Below are 18,683 nucleotides of genomic sequence, written 5' to 3'. Positions count from 1 at the left end.
GGCAAGCAAATGATCACATGAAAAAGCCAATGGCACATGTAAAAGAGAAATGCAAAGTAAACACACAAACAGATACTACTACCTATCCTCTAGAACAGGGGTCCCCAACCCCAGGTTGTGGGAACCGGTTGGTGACCTATAAGGAACCAGGCCACACAGCAGGAGGTGAGCTGTGGGCTGCTGAGCATTACCACCTGGGCTCCGCCTCCTGTCAGATCAGTGCAGGAATTAAATTCTCAAAGGAGCGCCAACCCTATAACGCAAGGGATCTAGGTTGCACGCTCCTTATGAGACTCTAAGATATGATGATCCGAGGTGGAACAGTTTCATCCCAAAACCATCCCCCAGTCCACAGAAAAATCGTCTCTTCCACAAAACTGGTCCCTGGTGGGGACCAATGCTCTAGAAAGGCTAAACTTTAAAAGACTGACAATACCAAGAATGCAGAACCTAACCAGTACAAGTGCCAATTAATAAGTGGAGCAACTGGAGCTGTCATATACAGCTGATGGGAGTGTAAAATGGTGCTACCACCCTAAAGAATTGTTTGGCAGTTTCTCATAAAGTTAACGTCAGTAACATATAAGCAAGGAATTCCACTTGTATGAAACCTTTACCCACATCAAACCTTATACATGGTTGTTTACAGCAGCTGTGTTCATAACAGCCAAAACCAGAGACCACCTAAATGATCAAACTAATGACCAACAAATTAATGATTTTTTGGTAAATCAAAAAAAAAAAAAAAAACCTACTTTGGGATATCCAAAAAAAAAAAAACTACTCCTCCTCAGCCAGAAAAAAGAGTAAGTTACTGACATATGTGAGAACATGGAAAAATCTCAAGAACAGAATAAGGAGCAAGTCAAGCACAAAACAATACACACTGTACGATTTCATTTATATGAAATCCTACAGTGACACAAAGCAGATCAGTAGGAATGCTTGGGGCTGGGGGAAGCAGGCAGGGTTAACTGCAAAGAGACACAGCGAAGGCGGAGCATGGTAGTTTACAACTGTAATCCCAGCACTCTGGGAGTCCGAGTCAGGTGGATCACTTGAGGCCAGGAGTTCGAGACTAGCCTGGTCAATATGGTGAAACTGCATCCCTACTAAAAACACAAAAACTAGCTAGGCGTGGTGGTGTGTGCCTGTAATCCCAGCTGCTCAGGAGGCTGAGGTGGGAGAATCACTTGAACCCGGGAGCCGGAGATTGCAGTGAGCCGAGATTGTGCCACAGCACTCCATCCTGGGCGACAGAGTGATATGCTGTCTCAAAAGAAAAAAAAGAGAGAGAGAGAGAGAGAGAGATAGGGAAGTATTTCAGGGTGACATAACTGTTATCTTGGTTGTTGTGGTGGTTACCGCTGGACAGTCCTCCGTGGGCCACATGCACTCCCACATGTCTTACTGAGTATGCCAGGAATGCAAGGCCATGACCAGTCACTCTTGAACCTGGGCCATTCTGTACCTGGTAACCTTGAAAGACGAGATAACATCTCCCCCTAGACAAAGAGCAGGCTTGCTACTGCTTTCTATAAAAGTGGTAGATTCCCCAAGTTTGATGTTCTTCAGCTGCAATACAAAACCACTGAGAGAGCATCCATCTTGGCCATAGCATGTCACCCTCTTGGGACTTGGGGCAAGGGAGAACCTATGCAAATATAGCAATTCTCATGCTGTGTGCTATGATAAGAAAAATAAATTCTTTCATCTCTCACCCAGGAGTCCCCCAGCTTATGTCTGCATCCAGTAATACAAGTTGAGAATTCTAAATCCAAAAATCCAAAATCTGAAACTTTTTGAGCACCAACATGACGCTTAAAGGAAAGGTCCATCAGAAAATTTTGGATTTTCAATTTGGGATGCTCATTTAGTATAATGCAAATATTCCAAAATCCAAAAAAAATCTGAAATCCCAAACACTTGTGGTCCCAAGCATTTCGAATGAGGGATAGTCAACCTTTAATTGTAATAGGTTACCTTTTAGCTATTAGTAGGGTAAAATCAAACTCCACGCCAGATAGTAACACAGGTTAAAATGCATCAAACTGCACACCTAAAATGGGTATGCTCTATTGAACGGAAGAGAAGGAGAAGAGGTGTGGAGGAAGAAAATGGACACAGAGGAAAAAGAGGAGAGGAAAAGGAAGAAGAGTCAGGAAGAGGTGGTCAGAATAGAAATGCCTTAGTAGGTAGAGAAATGAGTCCAGACACATGAAGAAAGGAATATGAATGTGTCATGTTCTAACCCACTCTTACTCCCTAAACTGTGCTCTGAGAAGGTCCTTCACCAACTGAGAAATATATAAATAATTAAATATAATTACTGAAAAAAATGCTGTGGTGGTTGTCCCTTGTAATTCTGGGTTAAAGATGGGCAATACTGCCATTAAAAGGGGTTCCCTGATTTCAGTGGAATAGTTCTACTTCCAGAGCGACAAAGTAGACGTTAAACCATGCTTACATCTCTAGGATTAACTCTATGGATCATGACTGTTAACACACTATTGGATTTGATGAGCTAGTATTTTTTTGCAGTATTTTCATTTCTATCTAAGTAAAACAGACCTATAATTTTCTCTTCTTACACGTCCTTATCTGTTTTAGAATCAAGATTTCACAAGCCTCATAAAATGAACTTGGTATTTTTTCTCACTATTTTCCAGGACAACTTGCAAAAAGAATTAAGTGTTAAAGTCTGATGGAACTCATCAGAGTATCTGGATCCAGAGCTTCTAAAAAGGGAGATCTTTACCATTTCAGTTTATTAGTTCAAGATATTTCTTCTGATACCAATTTTCACATTTAATAGTTTTCTAAGAATTCTATTTGTCATTTAGGCTTTCAAATTTATCAGCCTAAGTTCATAACGTTCTTTTTTTATCTGATATTTGTAGTTATTTTCCATTTTTCATTTATTGGCATCTTTTTTTCTTGTCCATTTTATCAGAGGTCTGACAAATCCTTTTGTTCTCAATTTTACTGATTTCTGTTCCTAACTTTATGCTTTTTTTTTTTTTTTTTTTTTTTTTGAACTCTTCAATCAAATGAACTTTACTAAGGCAAGCTTCCTTCATGACTCAGGTGAAGTCATTCTGCCACTCTACAGAAGGTCTGGTTCCACAACACAGCCTTCAACACACAAACTATACAATACAAACATGATTATCATAAATAAGGAGACAAAGGTATATACATTTTACCAAACCTACATATCAATGTCTTTGACTAAGGCAGTATCTTGAGGCAAATAAAATTACACGCTGTTCCCACACACAGTGTGTAAGAGTCCGACTATCTGCATCAAGGCAAATACTTTCTCTGCACAGCTAACTGGACAAGTACAGCTTGATAAAATTAGTAGCTAGAAATGAACTCTCCAGTTGCTTTACCAGATGCCATTCAAAACTTGTAGTTAATAATAAGAGAGAAAAACCTGGCTGTGATGGTCACATCTCATTTTCAACATCCTATCACCACCACCACACACACACACACCCCCCAAAGTAAAAGCACATTCTTTTCCTAGCTATGGAAGCATACATACATCCTGGTCAGAGGCAGTTTCGGATTACAAAACAGATTTTGGTCTTAAATCTTTCTGCTTGCAATTGAGCGTTAAGACAGATCACTAACATAAAGTTCAACATGCGACCCAATCTTGGGTTTGGACACAAGACATAACCCATCCTGAAAGGCTTATTCTTACGAGTGTAAGCTCTGAAGAGTGATTTTATGCCTTATTAGCTTCAAAACAATGTCGGAGCTGCCACTGCGTAGGAAAGTAACTCACACATTACCCTAGCAGGATGCAAAGGTGTAACACAGAAGAGGAGGAACGAGGTGTAGATACAGGTCAACTTTCAAAGTCCTGACTTGTTTAACATGGCCTAGCCAAAAGCACAAGAACACAAGTTGCCAGATTTCTTTTTTTCCTCTGGCTGCAAAAGACTGAAGGCCTTTCCCTAACGAGACTCAGGCAGCCTTATTTTCCCCTCACTTTGAGGGTGAAACTTCAAGAGAAGACGGGTGCGAAAAGCGGTTCCCAATGTTGAGAGACTGCCAGTTGTGATAGGGATCGCGCTGGTAGAACTTGGGGCTCCGTGTGTACCAGGCTGCCTCTCTAGACCAGGTAATACAAGAAGCCAGGGCCGCTCAGGCGCTGGCCGCAGACACCAAATGAGGGGGAGGGGACGGTGAGGGGGAGGGAGGCACGGAGGCGAAGGGGGACTGGAGAAAAGGAAAGACCGAGGCCTCAAACAAAGGAAGCGGGGCTTTCTCCAAGAGGGAGTGGATTCGGCGTCCGAGTGAGGTGGAGAAAAGCCAAGGCTGCTGGGAAAGGCTGGACTCACAGAACTTGGAGGTGGAGGTGTTGATGTTGATGGTGGAGCTGGCGGTGGGGGCGGGGGCCGCCTTGGCCACGGCGGCGGCCGCGTCGCAGCTCTTCAACATCATGATAACCCCATTAGCCTCAGGCGGTGGCGGCGGCCCCATCGGGAGCCCCTCCTTGGGGCCTTTCCTGTCCACGGAGACCGCGGGCACCGCCAGCAGCTGCCCCCCTGGAGGCTCTCGGGCAGAGGCCGGGATCGAAGAGGGGGGCGGTGGGGGTGGCAGGGGCTGCCGGAAGCCGTCCACCGCAGCCTCCCAGTTGTTGTGGTTCTGGTCGTCCATCATCGCCTCGTAGCTGCCCCCCTCCTCCTCTTCCATGCTTTCCTCCATCCTGCTGGCCCCCGGCACCCGCCCGCCTCACAGGCACCTGCCAGCCGTCTCAACCCCGGGCCAGCGGGCACCGCTGCCTCCCCGAGCTCACATCGCCGGGGGCAGGAATGGGCGCAGCGGAGAGGGCTGCGGTGCGCAGGGTCTCTCGCTCTCCACGAGGCCGACTAGCTTGGAGACGCGGCTGACGGCGGTGGGCGCTCCGGGGCTCTAGTCTGGGAGAGGCAGCCGTAAAGCAGCGGCGCTCCTCACGACATTTTACAGCGGTTTCCAACAGGCAGTAGGAAAGGGCAGCTGGGGGCGCGGCCAGGAGGGCACGTGGTGCGAGGGACTGGCCGCAAGAAAGCGGAGCCAAAAGGGGCGGGAGCTGTGAGTCACTCCCACGCAACAGGGCAGAGGTTCACCCCGCCTCGGCTGGCAGGGAACTGACAAGGGAGGTGCGACGGGTCCGGACGGGCATTCGCCGGCCCCGCCCCCGGCCCGGCCTCACGTGACAAAGGTGTTTCTCCTGCGCACGCGCGGTCGCAATCTGGTTACCATGACTACGAGGAGCCGGCCGGCTCCTGAGGACGCGCGGAGCGATCTTGGCAGTAGCTGTGGACTGGCCAGACTTACCTGAGGTGTTTTTCTCGAGTCCTCCAAATCTACCGGGCCTTCGCACCTCTGAGTGTCTGAGAGCCCCGGCTTTTGCTTGGGACGGAGATACGGGGCCACAAGAGACCCCGGGGTCGCAGGTTATAAGCGGATGAGACCGCCCTGGGCGACCTGTGGTCCGACTGCTCCTTGGGTCGGTCCCCAGGTCGGTCGCGCCACAAACGCACAAAACCGAGACCAAAAACCGAATCACACGTAGCAGGATGGCGCAAAAAGGAAATGCGTTTGAGTTATTCATGCGTGTTTTTAAAATTCCTTTACGCTTGTATGCACTGAGGCCAGCAATCCAACTTTTAAAAATGCCGGCTACGGCGGGACGCGGTGGCTCATGCCTGTAATCCCAGCACTTTGGGATGCTGAGGCGGGTGGATCACGAGGTCAGGAGATGGAGACTATCCTGGCTAACACGGGGAAAACCCGTTTCTACTAAAAATACAAAAATTAGCCGGGCATGGTGGCATGTGCCTGTAGTCCCAGCTACTCGGGAGGCTAAGGCAGGATAATTGCTTGAATCCGGGAGGCAAAGGTTGCAGTGAGCAGAGACCGTGCCACTGCACTCCAGCCGGGGCGACAGAGCGAGACTCCACTCAAAAAAAAAAAAAAAATGCGGGCTGGGCGCAGTGGGTCAGGCCTGTAATTCCACCACTTTAGGAGACCTAGACGGGAGGCCTTGGGCCCAGGAATTCGAGACCAGCCAGACCAACATAACAAGACTCAGTCTCTAAAAAAAAATTAGCAGGTCATAGTGGCGTGTGCCTGTGGTCCCAGCCACTCCTGAGGCTAAGGTAGATCACTTGAGCCCTGGAGGTCGAGGCTGCAGTGAGCCGAGATCGCGCCACTGCACTCCAGCCTGGGTGACAGAGTGAGACTGTCTCCAAAAAAGGAAAAGAGAATTAAGTGGTATGCTGAAGGGGAAAACATAAAACCTTAGAATTACATGTGTGGCAAAAGAAAGGCAGAAGGAAGGCAAATTCTGTTTCAGACAACTGATGATTTATCATCAACAGACACTTTCTAGGTAGATGGGTGGGTGCGTGCGATGAGATAAAGGGTCTTTACATTAAAAAAAAAAAAAGTCCAATATACAGGGAAGATAGAGTCAAAAAAGTGTCTCTAACATACTGTGTCATAAAGCAAGTCTTTACATATCTAAGGATTTATATCATAGCCAACATATAGCCACAAAATATATGAAGCAAAAATGAACAAGTATAAGAAGAGAGAGAAGTCTACCATCAGAGTAGGTGATTTTTCACTCCCTCTCTAATTGCAGTGAGTTGAATACGGCCTCCCACAAGGTATGTCCATATCCTAATCCCTAGAACTTGTGAATATGACCTTATTTGGGAAAACGGCATTTGCAGATGTCATCAAAGTTCTTGAGATGAGAAGATCATCCTGGATTATCCAAGTGGGCCATCAATCCAACGACAGTGTCCTTATAAAAGAGAGGTAGAAGAGGAGAAGACGCAAAGAAGAGGAGGAGGTAATGTAACCACAGAAGCAGAGATTGGTGTGATGGCACTCACAAGTCAAGGAATGCTGGCAGCCACCCAAAGCTGGAAGAGACAAATTCTCCTCTTGAGCCTCTGGAGGGCGTGTCATCCTGCCAACACCTTGATTTCAGACTTCTAGATTCCAGAACTGAGAATTGATGTCGGTTTTTTTAAGCCACTTGTTGTGATAATTTGTTAAGCAGCTGATTACAGGAAACTAATACATAGATCAAGGGGACCAAAAAAGTCTTCAAGGGACTGGAAGAATTGAATAACACAATTACCAAGCTTAATCTAATATATATGTGTAGAATATTGCCTTAATGACTGTAGAATACACAGTCCTTTCAAGAATATGCTAAACATTCACAAAAATTGAACATACTGTGTCATAAAGCAAGTCTCTATATATCTAAGGATTTATATCATAGTAACCACATTTTCTGGTCACTATATAGGTAAGTTAAAAATCAATAACCAAAAGATAACTGGTAAGCCCCATATTTCCACTATTCCAATGAACTCATGAGTCATAAAATCATAATAGAAATTAGAAAACATTTAGAACGGATGGGCTTGGTACTATCATAGCAATATAACTTCTATCCTCTTGAGGGCCCTGCTCCAAGGGTTTTTACCCAGCACACTGGTGAATACTAAACCTTTTGTATGTGTGCTGTCAAAATGATCAATATAAGACACTCATTTTTGCTGTAATTAAACTACTGTGACAAGACGTAATAACAGTTGAGCGAAACCAGTCACTGACAGGGGACAATTTTCTATAAGAAATCCTACTGAAAGGAAACCAAATGAACATATTGGTAACTGGTTGATTTTGTGGCATTGTAAGACATTGTTATACTTAAGAGCATATTATACTTTAATAGTTATTAACATAAAATCTTTGATTTGTTCTGGGCTGTGGAGATGGGGTATAACATTATTGGCAACATTGACCCAAAAACAGTGAACACAGGTTAATAGCCACTATGACCTTCCATAGTCACAGACATTTATCTATTAGTCTGGTTTTTGTTTGTTTCTATTTCCCACTAGGGTGTGAATTTCATTAAAGCAGGATAAATATATGTGTAAAATTTCTGTGTCAGTTTGGATACATAAAGAGGAAACTAACTCAAAACTCAACAGTTATCTAGGGATAATGAGATTATGGATGGTCTTAATCTTCTTTGTATCTTTCAATGTTTTCTTGGTTCTCTACAATAAGTATGTATTATTTTTATAATCAGAAAATAATTCTGCAACTTAAAGATAAACAAATAAACAAAAACATTAAGGAAGTATAAATTAGGATTCCATAGGTTAAAATGTTTGTTTTGGCTTCCAGAAGTGAAAACTCAAACAAAAATTGCTTTAAAATCAAGGTTGTTCATTGGCTAAGAGACTGAGAAGGTCTAGGAATGGCAGAGGTGAGGCAGCGATTACTGAGCTCTGCTTCTCTGTGGTGTTCTTTGTTCTGTTCTCTCTTGTGCAGGCTTCACCTTTAGGCTGCCTACAAAATGCCTGCCACAGCCCCTGGCCTCATGTCCATGTACAAGAAAGTCAAGATGAAAAGGGCCTGTAAATTCTGGTAGCTTTCTATTATGAGCAAATTCCCAGAAGCCCTCAGCAAACTTCCTCACAGTGTGTCATTGGTCCATTCCTAAACCAATCACATGGCACTTAGACCTGGATTCCAGAGCCCTTTACTAGAAAGGGTACGGATTCATTCCTGGAAAATAAGGCCCATTCCTGGAACTCAGCATGGGATCAGCTTCTCCCTAAGTACATTGGCTGAGTGGGGGAAGGAGTGGATAGAAGAACAAATATTGGAGTCAATCTGGAAGGTTTAAATAAGTGCTGGGTAGGCTACAATGTCCATTATAGGCTGAAGTATGGAATCTCCTAGAACTCTATTACCTAACCTTACCCCAGCCTCTCCACTACGTGCCCTTCATAAATGCCTCCCTAATCAATATATCTATGCAAAATTATGTATGTACTGATTAGAATCAAGAAAGACATAGCCGGCCAGGCACAGTGGCTCATGTCTGTAATCCCAGCACTTTGGGAAGCCAAGGCAGGTGGATCACCTGATATAGGTGTTCAAGACCAGCCTGGCCAACATGGTGAAACCCTGTCTCTACTAAAAATACAAAAATTAGCTGGACGTGGTGGCACATGCCTGTAATCCCAGCTACTCAGAAGGCTGAGGCAGAAGAATCAGTCGAACCTGGGAGACAGAGGTTGCAGTGAGCTGAGATCGTGCCACTGCACTCCAGCCTGGGAGACAGAGTGAGACTCCATCTTAAAAAAAATAAAAAGAAAAATAAAAAAGAAAGACATAATCCATGTTTCTTTAATTATGAAATGCATATGTGGCCAATCGTCTAAAATAGTTAAAACATGGGGGTGGGGTGCTACAGTGACTTGATCACTCAGGATTAGTCTTTGTATGACTTTAAATACATTGTCACTTTCCCACACAATATGTATTTGTAATTGTTCAATACTTTTTAATGAATAAGTGTATGACTAGCTTAAATCTACTTGAAATCATATTTTATATCAAAAGACGTTTTTCTTTTTGAGATAAGATCTTGCTCTGTTGCCCAGGCTGGAGTGCAGTTGCATCATCATGGCTCACTGCAGTTTTGACCCCCCAGGCTCAAGCAGCCCTCCCACCTCAGCCTCTCAAGTGCTGAGACTACAGGTGTGCACCACCAGGCCCAGTTAATTTTTGTAGAGATGAAGTTTCATCACATTGCCCAGGCTGCTATCAAACTCCTGGGCTCACCTTGTCCTCTGAAAATGCTGGGATTATAGGTGTGGCCCATGGTGCCTGGCTGAAAAGACTTCTGTCCTTTAGTCAACTCTGACAGCACAGCATGTACTATGTGATACATTTGTCCCTAAGAGAAAGTATTATTGCAATTTTTATTTATTTTCATCTGTCCTTCCAACCTGGCATTTGTGGCATTGTTAGTGAAAGATGAAATTGCTCAGAAGTGAATAAGAGGAAAGAAGAGAAGAAAAAATATATGCAAAAAATCCAAAAATTATACATGCCTCTTCTAAGCAGTCAAGAACTCATTGAATCAGAAAAGACTGTAGTAGACAACATACAGACATATAGATGATTTCTCTTAATTGCTATTCATTTTAAATTGACTATTAATTACACAAAGGAATTAGCATGGAAAACTGAAAAACTCAACCTTGATGGAGATAAACTATATTAGGATAAAGAAGAATGAATACTTGTGTTTAATCCCTAGGAGATTAGAATTGTACCAATACAGCATTGACAAAGAAATAATTTGTGAATGCATAATGCAGTTGGAAGTCTAACTGCAAAGCTATCGGAATGATCTTGATTAGAAGGCAAGAGGATTAGAGCCGTGTAAATAACTCAAGCCTCAACAGTTGCACACTGAGATTACAGATTACAGTGAGGACGTGTAGCCACTCGGGGGAGTATTCTGTATTCAGTATTTCTTTCCATGTTCAATTTTATTCCTTCCTTTTACGTCTTAACATCTGAATTCTAAATTCCATCCTAGCAGGGAAACAGAGAAAACGATGCAGATTCTCTCATAAACCTGATGAGTTTAGGAGCTGACGGAAATTACTTGAGGCTGAAGGAGGTCGGGGGAAAAGAAGCAGGCAGGGGACGGGGCGTTATGTCGACACCTCACTGCAGGCCTATCCCTTTCACTCAGTCATTCACCAATATTTCTGTGTTCAGATACTGTGCGGGGCCTCTAAGAGTAAATGGATTGCTGGGTGCATGGCTTACGCCTGTAAACCCAACGCTTTGAGAGCCCGAGGCAGGAGGATCACTTGAGCCCAGGAAGGAGTTCAAGACCAGCTTGGGCAACATGGTGAAACCCTGTCTCTATGAAAAATACAAAAATTACCTGGGCATGGTGGAGTGCTCCTGTAGTCCCAGCTACTCAGGAGGCTGAGGTAGGAGGATCGCTTGAGCTCAGAGGCGGAGGCTGCAGTGAGCCAAGATCACACCACTGCACTCCAGCCTGGGTGACAGAGTGAGACCTGTCTCAAAAAAAAAAAAAAAAAAAGTAAACAGACAAAAAGCACTTCTTCTGCTCATGGAGTTTCCATTCCATGGGGGTATCAAGCACTAAACAACCATATGAGCCAAGGCATGACAAGCACTACGAAAGAATGCCATGACTGGGCATTACAGAGAGAATTCTTTTACTTTGGAGGATCAAGGAGAACCTCTCTGAAAAAGAATATTTCTGCTAAGATGAAAGGATGGGTAGAAGACAGCCAGACAATGAGTTAGGAAGAGAACATTCCAGGCAGAAGGGGGAACACAAGGAAGATGTTTGACATCATCTCTGAACTGAAAGAAAGGCAATGAGACTGCAGTAGCATGAAGGGGAGTGGATGGGAATTGCGTAGGCAGAAAGGACATGGCTGGGTCATGCAGGTCCTCCTAAGGCCTGTAGAGGATTTAGTGTTTCTGTTTGAATGGAAAAGAGGTAGAGAAGTGGCATAGGAAGTGATCTACATTTGATAAGGACATCTAACTGCCTTGAGGGGAATGGCCTGTAGGAAAGGAAAGAGTGAAAACAGAGACTAACTGGGGAATTGTGGCAATACTTCAGGCAAGAGATGATGGTGGCTTGGACTAGAAGGATGGCGGTGGATATAGAGAGAACCAGGAGGCTACAGATTTTGACATTAGAATGGACAGTTTTTGATGGTGGATTCAACATTGAGGGCCAGGGAAAGGTTTCAAGGATGGCTCGTTCTGGTATACACTGGGATAGAGCATCACATTCTATTCAAAGTGGGAATTTATCAGATGCATGCAACGGAAGGAAAGTTCAGTGAGCAATGGAAATGATGAATCAGCCATGGACTCCAAGCTGAATAAGAAAGTGAAGATAGATGGAGCAGATGGGTAGAGAGAAGGTAGAGTTTTTCATGGATGAGAGGTGTCCGTGAGGTTGAAGAGCTATTGCAAGGGACATCTGTCCTTAAGCAAGAAACTAGCAGGTTGGGTCATAACCCAAAGTTAGGCTGAATTCATGATTTCAAAGGTATTGCAGTTGCTGCTGGTGACAAGACCTACTGTGGGAATAGCAGACATTGACTTTTGTTTTTGTTTGTCAAGTGCCTGATTTCCTTCCTATTTGTACACATTCACATTTGTTTGCTTAGGCAAGTCCCCCCTACTGTGGTGCAGGAAGCCAAAGGGTACCAGTCATTCCCTCTCCCCATACGCTACCATCAAGAGCAAGGGCACACATGCTGTGCTCAGCCAACCAGATCCCTCTGCCAAGGTATCTGAGTCTGAAGAGAGTAATACAGAACCATGGGAATCACTGGAAATGATTCATGACATCTGCAGAGTTCAGGTTTCACAGTAAGGGTGCGACTAGAGGCCATGTGTTAACCAAGCTGCCCCTCTGGCATGACCTCAGCTGTATTCTCAACTGCCCAGCTTTCCTTGCTTTCTGTCTGTGTTCTAGGCCAGTTTCCTCAAACTCAATGTCCTTCCAATAAATTCCTCTTCTACTTTAGTTAACTGGCATTGGTTTCTGTTGTTTGCAACCAGAAACACAGACAGGTATAGTGGGACCATGGGAGTGGTTGGCCAAGATGGAGTGGAAGCAAAAGTCCCTGGGTGGGAGGAGACCTCACCTCAAAAGAGGCCGCTGCCATGGGCCCCACATTTTAAAGAGCTCTGTATGTGCCCTTTGTATGCTACACACAGTAAATTTACCAAGGGCATACAAGCATTGGTATTCAGTGCTCAGAGCTGGTGCAGCATAACCATACCCCACACATTCACTCTCATGCCTCACACCACGCAGTTCCTATTAAGTGCTTCTCTGCACTCTTGGTCCTCAAATCAGAAAGCAACCACATCTGGAGGCCATGAAGGTTTCTGGATGGTGTCATATGAATGAAAGAAACTGCTTCAGAGTGCAGAGAGGATCTGAACAACAGAAGCACTTAACTGAGAGAGAAAACTAACTTTTCAAATCCTTTTCAGTTGGCATTGATGCAGTAGATTCTTGCAAAGCAAAATCTCATTTCTCAGTTGTATAAGTGACCATTTTTGTGTTCTCATGCAGGGTCCTGGAGCTACTCACTGCATTAAAGCAATTTAAGTTAGACAAGATAGATGAGACACACTGGAAGAGTTCAGTGAAACAATAAATGATGTTCAAATATGAGTGAATTGTGGTCTTTAGTGGAAAATGAAATTACTTTTGTATTTGCACTATCCACAGTTGCACAACCACAGTTGGTGTGAACTGTCACTTACAAGAAAAAACTAGAGTTGTCTATTTTACTTCTTGAATTTACTTCTTGAATATTTTTTTTTTTAATTTTTAAAGAACATTTAAAAGGAAATAAACATGTTTGTATGACCATGAAGAAAATTAATGTATGATTTTCCAAAAATTTCCTTTAATTTCTTTGGAGAATATTTTTGGCCATTTTAGATCATGATACAATCTGGAAAAAGATTTTAATAAATTGAATAACATGCTGCTGTTGTCAATTTTCTTATTACATCCCAGCATTAAAGAATTTGAAAGGAAAATACTTAAAAGTACTGTATTGATCTTGATGTTGCTTGGAGACAGTGAAACTCATATTAGTGATAGAAATTTACATAATGAGGCCAGGCACGGTGGCTCACACCTGTAATCCCAGTACTTTGGGAGGCCGAGGCAGGTGGATCACGAGGTCAGGAGATCGAGACCATCCTGGCTAATATGGTGAAACCCTGTCTTTACTAAAAATATAAAAAATTAGTCAGGCGTGGTGGCCAGCACCTGTAGTCCCAGCTACTCAGGAGGCTGAGGCAGGAGAATGGCGTGAACCCGGGAGGCGGAGCTTGCAGTGAGCCAAGATCATGCCAATGCACTCCAACCTGGGGGACAGAGTGAGACTCCATCTCAAAAAAAAAAAAAAAAAAAGAAAGAAAAGAAAGAAATTTATATAATGAAATTAAAATATTTTGTACTATTTTCTGTGACAGTAATTGATTATATACAGCCTAACCCCATTAAAATGTTTGAGCATGATATATTAAATTTATAGTTCATTTCCCATCTAAGTATGGCTTTAAGAACTTAATTGATAATTCCAGTTGCTCTGACCTCAGCAGAACATAGTTTCTGCATTTTCAAATTAATGAAAAACACCCTAAGAACCATAATATCCCCAGAAAGGTTGCTTAATTTGTCATTACTCTCAATAGAACACAAATTACATAAAAGTCTTGATTATAACAACTTAATTGGTAATTTACTTAAAAGATGGCAAGAAAATTAACTTTCACAAAATACATATAATTTATGAATTATGTATGATTTTTTTATTACTCATCCACATGTTGCCAGTCCATCAAAAGAACACCCAGAGATACACAATAATAGTTCCATTCAGTCATCCTTGTTATTTTACCATAACTTTACATGCATTTTTTATTTTGGTATCATCTGAAGGTATGTTTGTCAAGGAAGGAAGATAGGAAGTGTGTTACTTAGCAGTTTGTTAGCTGTATGTATAACATTTAAATATTTAGACATACAAATGAGTCAATTTGCACTTGTGATGCAAAAGTTAGAATTAGGCCTGGTGAGGAGGCCAGGGAGGTAAGAGGCCAGAGGAATGGAAGGGCCATCCGTAGGGATGTTGACGTTTCCCTCAAGAGAATGAATGATGGCAGGAGTTGGCATAGAGATTAAGTCCACCCAGGAACGAGAGAGAGGAGGTTGGCTGGGTGCGGTGGCTCACGCCCGTAATGCCAGCACTTTGGGAGGCCAAGGTGAGCAGATCACTTGAGGTCAGGAGTTCAAGACCAGCCTGGCCAATATGGCAAAACCCCGTGTCTACCAAAAAATACAAAACTAGCTGGGGGTGATGGCGCATGCCTGTCATCCCAGCTACTCATGAGGCTGAGGCAGGAGAATCGCTTGAATTCTGGAGGCAGAGGTTGCAGTGAGCTGAGATCGCACCACTGCACTCTAGCCCAGGAGACAAGTGAGACTCTATCTGGAAAGAAAAAAAAAGGGGGGGGGGGGGGTTTGATAATGAGCAGGAAATCGTTTCTATGAGGAGGTGAAGTGGAAAACTTCAATGGTGAGAGCCTCAGCGGAGCTCACAAGCGGGAAGGGAAGGACTGAACTGGAAGCAGTGTGGGAACAAGGAAGACACCAACACCACCTCCCTATCAGAGGAATATAGGACATGAGAAAACAGTGTGCCCTTCAGAGGTCACAAGGGAGGCGGTGCTCAGAGAATAGCTCAGGTTAAGGCAAGAACCTGGAGGGACTATTTCAAGCAAAAAATACATCAAAGAATGTGCTGCCAGGCACAGTGGCTCATGCCTGTAATTCCAGCACTTTGGGAGGCCGAGGCAGGTGGATCACCTGAGGTCAGGAGTTCAAGACCAGCCTGACCAACATGGTGAAACCCTGTCTCTACCAAAAATACAAAAATTAGCCGCCGGGTGTGGTGGCACATGCCTGTAATCCCAGCTACTTGGGAAGCTGAGGCAGGAGAATCGCTTGAACCCAGGAGGCAAAGGTTGCAGTGAGCCGAGATCGTGCCATTGCACTCCAGCCTGGGTGACAAGAGGGAAAGTTCATCTCAGAAAAAAAAAAAAAGGAACTCAGAAGTTTATTAAAAGTCATTGCTTGTACTTTGGGTGATGAAACAACATTGAGTGGTCCAGGGTGTCCAATCCCAATGGAGTCTTAGAGGAAGAAGGTACCTGGGCCTAACACAGTTCAGCTGTGGCCTGCAAGGGAGGCCCTTCCTGGCACCGAAATGCAGGACTGGATCTCCACTGTCAGCCATCACTGCCAGGTGCCAGGGGCAGATCTGAGGTTGGCAACTGTGAGCAACAAGACACCTGGTTCTTCGATCTTGGCACCAACACTCTCAACGGATTAACCCTGGGTAGAGGCCAGCGTGTCTTTTGAAGGCCACACTAATCATCCAGGAGGAGTTGGTATCTATCTTGTCATATTTAACAAGTCTCTACTTCACTTGTTTCACACACACAACCAGCTCTTTCATACACCATACCTCAAATTGCCTTTCATACTCTAAACCCAACCATCAGCTTTGACATGGGGGTGCCTCCTGCTAGCCTACAGGTCAGTTTTGGCAGCAACCTTCTATGTATCTGGTCAATATTATATGTTTATAAAAAGTGCATGCTTTGCCTCATTACTTTATAAAAATGAGTAGAAAATGGAAAACTGGATGATCTGATACCAGTGATTAAGAAAAAAATCTATAAAGTTAATCCGATCTAGACACAGATAGAAACCATTAGGAGGAGGCAAGCAGGCATTCTAATCTCTATCCGTCCATTCATGGGACTTCAGCCAGTCATTCATGTGTTTCATTGCAAAGTAAAGAACAAAATTAAGTTCAAAAGGCAACAAAGTACTGTCAAGGACTATTGGAAAGGACGGTTGTCATTGAGGATTTTATCATATTTTTAGCTTTATGAGAACCGTTCAGTTGTCCCAACATTTTGAGAGGCATGTTTTGTAAGGAAACAGAGGCCTTCCTGTGCAGTCATCAGAGATTCAAAATGGAAAATTCTTTCCTGGGGCACAATATCTCCGAGGTGAGAGTTTAAGCATCATCCTTAAGGTTTGAAAATGGGAAGGTCATTGACTTGGTTGTATAATTCTAAGTCAGGGAAGGCATCCGATAGCTGTTGTAAAGCTACTGGGTGCCTGGCCCATACCAGTGGCTTTTTCATCCAGCCTGGGCTGCCTTTCCTTTAGATAAGAACTCCCCTTAAAACCAACACTGAGGAACCTGAGGGTGAGGATGGCCACAGCATTATACAGCTTTTCCATGTGGCCCAGAGCACCATGCCTAATAATACAGTCATGCGTTGCTTACTGATGATAATGCATTCTGAGAAAGGGGTTGTTAGGCAATTTTGTTGTTGTGGGAATATCATAGAGCATATTTATACAAGCCTCAATGGCACAGCCTACTACACACCTAGGCTATGTGGCACAGCCTGTTGCTCCCAGGCTACAAACCTGTACAGCATGTGACTGTACTGAGTACTGTAGGCAATTGGAACATGTTGTGAATCTAAACATACCTAAACATTGAAAAGGTACAGCAAAAAAATACGGTATCAAAAATAAAAATGGTATACTTGCATAGGGCACTTACCGTGAATGGAGCTTACAAGACTGGAAGTTGCTCTGGGTGAGTCGGTGAGTGCGTGGTGAGCGACTATGAAGACCTAGGACATTGCTGTGCACTACTGTAGACTTTATACAGTACACTTACACTACACTAAATTTATTTTCAAACATTTCTTTCTTCAATAAGTTAACCTTAGCTTACTTTAACTTTTCTACTTTCTAAGCTTTTTAATTTTTTTACCTTTTTGACTCTTTTGTAATAACACTTAGCTTAAAACACACGTTGTCCAGTTATACAAAAATATTTTCTTTCAGCTGGGTGCAGTGGCTCACGCCTGTAATCCCAGCACTGTCGGAAGCCAAGGCAGGTGGATCATGAGGTCAGGAAATCGAGACCATCCTGGCTAAGAGACCAACATGGTGAAACACCGTGTGTACTAAAAAATACAAAAAACTAGCCGGGCGCGGTGGCAGGTGCCTGTAGTCCCAGCTACTTGGGAGGCTGAGGCAGGAGAATGGTGTGATCCCGGGCGGCGGAGCTTGCAGTGAGCTGAGATCGCGCCACTGCACTCCAGCCTGGGCGACAGAGCGAGACTGTCTCAAACAAAACAAAACAAAACAAAACGAAAAAAAAAATATTTTCCTTATATCCTATAAGAAAGCTTTTTTCTATTTTGAAAATTATTTTTTACTTTTTAAACTTTTTTGTTAAAAACTAAGACAGAAACACACATTAGCTGGGCCTACACAGGGTCAGAATCATTAAGACATCAGTAGGTGACAGGAATTTTTCAGCTCCATTATAATCTTTTGGGACTCCCGTTATGCATGTGGTCTGTTGTGGACCAAAACATCCTTTATGTGGTGCATGACTATATTAGTAATATTAAGGCTACTACTAACAATGATAATAACAATGGCAAACATTCACTGCATGTTAACTATGTAGGATATAATAAATTCCTCTTCAAAGGTTTTAGCCTGTAGATTGCTAAGTACAATGAGTTCTGAGATCCTCTCCGAGGAGCCAATGTATCAGTATGTTCAGCTCCCCTGTTCTTTGTCCTTCATTTTAAAGTTTAACTTCCTCATAGTTTCAGTAAACAACCTTTTCCACCAGTTTTAATCAGTAGTTCACATCTGTTCCTCTGGTCACCTGCTCCATCCTGACTCATACTGGTCACCTGTTTTTTTTTTGTTTGTTTGTTTTTTGAGACGGAGTCTCGCTCTGTCGCCCAGGCTGGAGTGCAGTGGTGCGATCTTGGCTCACTGGAAGCTCCGCCTCCCGGATTCACGCCATTCTCCTGCCTCAGCCTCCCGAGTAGCTGGGACTACAGGGGCCCACCACTAGGCCCGGCTAATTTTTTGTATTTTTAGTAGAGACAGTGTTTCACTGTGTTAGCCAGGATGGTCTTGATCTCCTGACCTCGTGATCTGCCTGCCTCAGCCTCCCAAAGTGCTGGGATTACAGGCGTGAGCCACTGTGCCCGGCCTGGTCACCTGCTCTGACCTAAGTCACCTTTAGTTACCTGTTCTGTAATCATCATTCCCATCGAAGCTACTCGCCCCTCCACTCTGATTTGTACACCTACTCTCTTTAAAATAGCCAATCAGAATTAGCTTA

At 43.8% G+C, this 18,683-nt stretch overlaps 1 protein-coding gene across 1 annotated transcript in view; it reads right to left on the bottom strand.

Moving 5' to 3' along the window:
* Positions 1-5,204, bottom strand: part of CACUL1 (CDK2 associated cullin domain 1) — a 68,731-nt gene extending 63,527 nt beyond the window's left edge. Inside the window, exon 1 of the mRNA XM_023224257.2 lies at positions 4,356-5,204. Within this exon, the coding sequence (XP_023080025.1) occupies positions 4,356-4,722 (367 nt within the window). The 5' untranslated portion in view covers positions 4,723-5,204. The remainder of the gene's footprint in view (positions 1-4,355) is intronic.
* Between the last annotated feature and the right edge of the window lie 13,479 nt (positions 5,205-18,683).

Source organism: Piliocolobus tephrosceles, chromosome 9 (assembly GCF_002776525.5).
Source record: "Piliocolobus tephrosceles isolate RC106 chromosome 9, ASM277652v3, whole genome shotgun sequence".
NCBI lineage: Eukaryota > Metazoa > Chordata > Mammalia > Primates > Cercopithecidae > Piliocolobus > Piliocolobus tephrosceles.
This window is presented reverse-complemented; position numbering and strand designations above follow the sequence as displayed.